Here is a 4,747-nt window from a genome sequence, read left to right as displayed (position 1 = left end):
GCCTGCCTGCTGGACGGTGCTTCGCAGCTACCGCACGGCGGGGCTCAGGGGCTCCCTTTGCTCGGCCATGTCCAGGCGCATCATCACACGGGCCCTGGCTGGTGAGGAAGGAGGCCACGGTCCTCACACGCCAGGCTGGCCACGGCAGCTCACACGGGGCTTGCAGAGCCATGAACCTGTTCTGCACAGCAGGGCCCGGGGGACGGCAGGCTGTGGCAGGAGGGAGCGCACCCGCAGGCCTTGGCTTTCTCAGGGACCATGCGCTCGTTTCTCTGTTCGGTGGCATTGCCTAGAGTAAAGTTTGTTTGGGGAAGTCTAATAGAGACTACTGAAAAGTGAAACACATAAAAACTTTATTGTAAGTATCACACACCCAAGTTTGCATCAATTTGACACACCGCACGAACGCAGTGCAGTTTGCTTACAGGACAATGGTCACTTCCTGGAGCTCTCACTCCCAGGACCACCCCTCCCGCTGTGTCTCCACAGTGGGCACTGCCTCCTCCACAACAGGGCAAGGATGGGGCAGGGGAAACCCGCTGCCAGAATAGCTGGTGTGTGCAAAGGGCCTGTGGCAGCCGGAGGCAGGCTGGAGCAAGCTCTTCTCCCCGGGGCTGAGCCGCCGGCCAGCGCTGTGCTCCACGCACAAGGCTCCGGGAAGCAACGTTCTCTGCTGCATCCTCCCTAGCCCGAGCGGCGACTCTAGGGCATTCTGAGCGAAGTAACCCCAGGGAAGTACTGGGAACCTCCCGGAACCTGTGCCTTATTGAAAGCGGGAGATGCTGGCACAGACCCTGGGCTGCAGAAGTCCAAGGTCCCGCTCCCTCCCTCGCTGAGGCCTGAAGGACACGGCCTGTGCAGTGTGAGCACAGCAGCCTCTGGGATGTGAGCACAAACCTACGAGAACAAACCAGTCCATAAAGAGAAGTGTGACACAGCCGGTCTGAGGTCACATGACCTGTCCTCCTCTGCAATGCCATAAACTGCCACAGAAACCTGCAACGGATAAACTGCCACAGAAACCTGCAACGGCCACGCGCCTGAACAGAGAATGACGACTCTCCAAACTGAGAAATGCCCATAAAAATATAGAAAATACATGCTAATTTAATGGCAAACTTATTCGCTGCTACACGTCACCATCCTGGAGTGGAGAGCAGGGAACCGCCCTCTCATCTGCTCTGCCCTCAGGCTGTGGGGCTGGTGCACACCAGTGTCCATCAGCAGGGGCTGGCTGTCACTGCTGCAGCAGGAAGTTGGTGGCCATGTTGAGGTCATTGTTAGAGGCCCTCAGGGCCTCCAAGGCATCCCCTCTGGAAAATCCCATCTCCATGAGTCGGGCAACCTGCGGAGAAACGGGACCAGGTCAGCAGCACAGAGCGCACATCAGCACGCGCTCCTCACAGGACTGTGGGAAAGCCCAGTGCCCCTAAATCAGACCTAGCTCCATTCCCCTCCTGTCAAACCTGTCAGAAGATGGTAAGTCTGGGCCGCATGAGTGGCCGTCCCAGCGCTTGGACGGTGCAAGCAGGAACACCAAGAGTTCAGGGTCATCCTGGGCTCCAGGGGGAATCTGAGTCTAGCCTAGGCTACACGAGACCCTGTCTCAAAAAATAACCAAAACAAAAAAGAGGCTGAGAGGACCCGGCTGATAAATCGTTTAGCTATGTGAGTCCAAAGTCCTGGGCCTGATCCCCCAGAACACATGTAAAAATGCCAAGTACAGTGGACTGCATTCCCAGGGCGATGCCTGAGGCTGGCCCCAGCCTTCTCTCCTTTCTGACCTCCCTCCAGCCATCCCTTTCTTTTTCTGTCTCAAAAAAAAAAAAAAAAAAAAAGGCAGCAGAAATCCCCCGAATCTCGCAAAGGCAAGCCTTTCAAGAGCGGGCTACGTGTGACCAGGAAGGCCCAGCGTGAGCCTGATGTGCTCCTCACTCTCTGGGTGCTGTGGCTGAACTTCTGACAGAAAGTGACTCAAGGGAGGGGACACAGTCTTCCACGGGGCGGGAGCACAGCCGGGCTCCACACACAGCGGACTAGCACATGGCGCCCGAGATGCCGGAGCTCGAGAGCTTCCTCCGGTTTCCCTGTGCTCAGCCTGGTACCCTGCCACGGAGGGTGCTGGCACAGCCAGGTGGACACCCCTCATCGGGGAAGCCTCTGGAGACATGCCTGAAGACACACCCAGAAGGACGCCCACTAACGTCCTAGGGCCTCTCAGTGATCACTACTACCCACCGGCAGATGAGGAGCCAGGGCTTCTGAGCACACGGCCACCCACATGCTGCGCGACCTTGTAGGGACGCTCAGGACAGCCAATGAGTGCACCAGCAGTCTTAGCCCTGGTGGTGACAGTGCGCTCAGCTGCTGGCATGGCCGCTCCTGCCCGTGCTAGGGCCACACTCCGCTGTCTTCTGCAGAGGCAGCAGTGGCCGTTGAGGACGGCTGGGACCAAAGGCCACTGGGGGCAGGAGGCACCCGGCACACAGAGACAAACATCTCCAATGTGTGAGTGCAAAGGCTTCCTGCACTTTGTACACGGGCGGCTCCAACACTGAGGCACGTGGCATCTCCCAACCTTCTGTAACCTGTTCTCCCAGGTTAGCAGAGCCCAGAACTCCGCACTCGGGGGACAGTCCGGAACGCCAATCCACCCCCTCACGGTGAACTCAAGGCTAGCCCAGGCTCCGTAAGACTCCATCTCTCTGTCTCTAAAGCAGAGTCTGGCAACACCAACCACACAAACATTTCCTGCCCTGCTCTCTACAGGAATCCACGCTTTCTGTACTGATAAAACACACACTTGCAGTAACCAGACTCCCAATGCCAAGCCTTTCACTGCTAGGCAGGGGCAAGCCTGAGGGCCCAGGCACGATTCCACGTTTTCTTTGTGGTTGAAGAGTGTGTGCCGGCCAGCACACGCACTGACACAATCTCGGCACTGCTTTCCGGCCAGCTCTAACCTGGGAGGAGCTGAAAGGGGCAGCGTCCGTGTAAAGGGAACTGCTGCCAAGAGGAAGGGGCGGGACAAGGGCCTGAAGAGGTTTGGAGCCAGAGCTGGGGGCAAAGATGCCCATGGGTCGCAGCACGTCATCTAGCTGTGATGGGAAGAGCTTGGAGAGGAGCAGGTTTTAGAGTACAGCGGAGGTGCCGCCCAGTGCCCTCTGGGGTCCCAGTCCAGGACCCGTGCCCAGGCTGCACTTCTCACCTGCTGTGGTCTGAGGGACACACAGGACCGTGCCGAGTCCACCCCAGCTGACAGAGGAGGGTGGACACTGCCCAGCAACTCCTTCTGTGGGGCCAGCAAGGCCCTCTTCTGTTCCCTGCAGGCGATTTACTCCCTGCGAGGGCTCTGCAGGTTCACACGGGTGGTCCTTGCTCACAGGCAGACCCTGTCACTGGGGGTGGCTCCGCTGGCTCTGCAGTTCCACAAGGCAGGGCATCTCCCCTTTGCTGCTGGCCAGAGGGCTCACCGTGTGGCTTTGGACTCCTGCCCTTTCCTTGTCTTTGACTAGAAGGATCTCCTGAGAGAACATTGGTTTACTTTGGTCTATCAGGGTAGGGACAGCACTGTGGAGCAGCTCAGATCATGGCAGAAGGAAACGGAGAAGGACGGTTAGGCACCAGGGACAGGGCATCCTAAGGACTTGGACCCAAAGACCCTCTTCCTCCAGACAGGCTCACCCCCGGTATTGCCAGCTGGGCCTTAACACGGCGCCTGTGATGGGCATTTTGTATTGAAGCCAGGACACTCCATGCCTAGGTCTGGGGTGTGGCTCAGCTGGTAAAGGGCGAGCATGTATGAAGCTCTGGGTTCAACTCCTCACAGTGCATGAAGTGGGCAGGACAGCACACACTGGAATCCCCGTACTTAGGAGATGGGGGGGGGGGGGTCAGAGCTCAAAGCCACCCGTGACTACACAACGAATTTGAGGCCAGCCTGGGAGGCCTAAGATTCCATCTTAGAAAAAGGAAAATCCACCCCTCACCCACAAAGCTCACTGCCATCTCATCCAGCAAAATAGGTTTAGTTCATCTTGTGTGCCAGCAGCCTTAGTAATCCCACCAATTTCCAAAGGTCCAAAGTCTCTTTGAGACTTAGTGTAAACTCTTCGCTGGGAGTTCTGTTAAAACAGAGTTCTCTAGCACCGACACAGACGGCATGAACACCCCCACTGCGCTGGCAAGAACAGGCGTGCCACAGGGGGACGGAATGAAGGCCACAGCCCAGCAGGATGCGCTGCTGCTGAGCCTTGGGCCTGGGCTGGAGGGCACAGGGTCTAGTGGGAAGCCTCGCCCCCACTGCCTTCCCTGGCACTGCCAGTCTCCAGTCTCACTGCTCAGGTGAAGATGCTATGACTCTGCTACACATCTTGGCCTCCCAGACCTTCCTTTGAAATATGGGTAGAAACTTGGGATCTGAAATTCCCAGAGTCCTCCTGCCAGTAACACAGCATCCGGGATGGTGTCATGCTCTGCTGCCCACTCCTGGACCTCCTACGGCCTGAGTGTCATGTGGCAGAACCTGGGGAAATACCTTCCCACTCACCTCGTGTAAGCAGCGAGCCGAGAGGCTGTTTAAGGGAAAGTCTCCAAATGAGTTCACAAGTTTACGTCCTCCACAGCTGTGGGCTGGGCTGGTCAGTTCCCAGGAGGGCTACTCTTGGAATTAGCCGAAGCCCAAATGGCTGAGGGAGAGCAGAGCAGCTGAGGGAGAGCAGAGCAGCCGAGGGAGAGCAGCTGAGGG

At 57.6% G+C, this 4,747-nt stretch overlaps 1 protein-coding gene across 2 annotated transcripts in view; it reads right to left on the bottom strand.

The window, feature by feature from the left end:
* Nucleotides 1-336: 336 nt before the first annotated feature.
* LOC129678729 (ubiquitin-associated domain-containing protein 2-like) overlaps nucleotides 337-4,747 on the bottom strand; it is a 37,195-nt gene continuing 32,784 nt past the window's right edge. Inside the window, exons 1-2 of one of the 2 annotated variants that reach the window (XM_055609610.1) lie at nucleotides 2,239-4,720; nucleotides 1,267-1,345 (exon numbers count right to left, since the gene is read on the bottom strand). In XM_055609610.1, coding sequence (XP_055465585.1) covers nucleotides 1,281-1,345; nucleotides 2,239-3,094 — 921 coding nt within the window. In that variant the 5' untranslated portion in view covers nucleotides 3,095-4,720 and the 3' untranslated portion in view covers nucleotides 1,267-1,280. Of the gene's footprint in view, nucleotides 1,346-2,238; nucleotides 4,721-4,747 lie in introns of those variants that run through there. The other variant, XM_055609611.1, reaches the window with a different exon arrangement.

The sequence above is a fragment of the Psammomys obesus genome, unplaced genomic scaffold, assembly GCF_907164565.1.
Source record: "Psammomys obesus unplaced genomic scaffold, mPsaObe1.curated_primary_1811, whole genome shotgun sequence".
NCBI lineage: Eukaryota > Metazoa > Chordata > Mammalia > Rodentia > Muridae > Psammomys > Psammomys obesus.
This window is presented reverse-complemented; position numbering and strand designations above follow the sequence as displayed.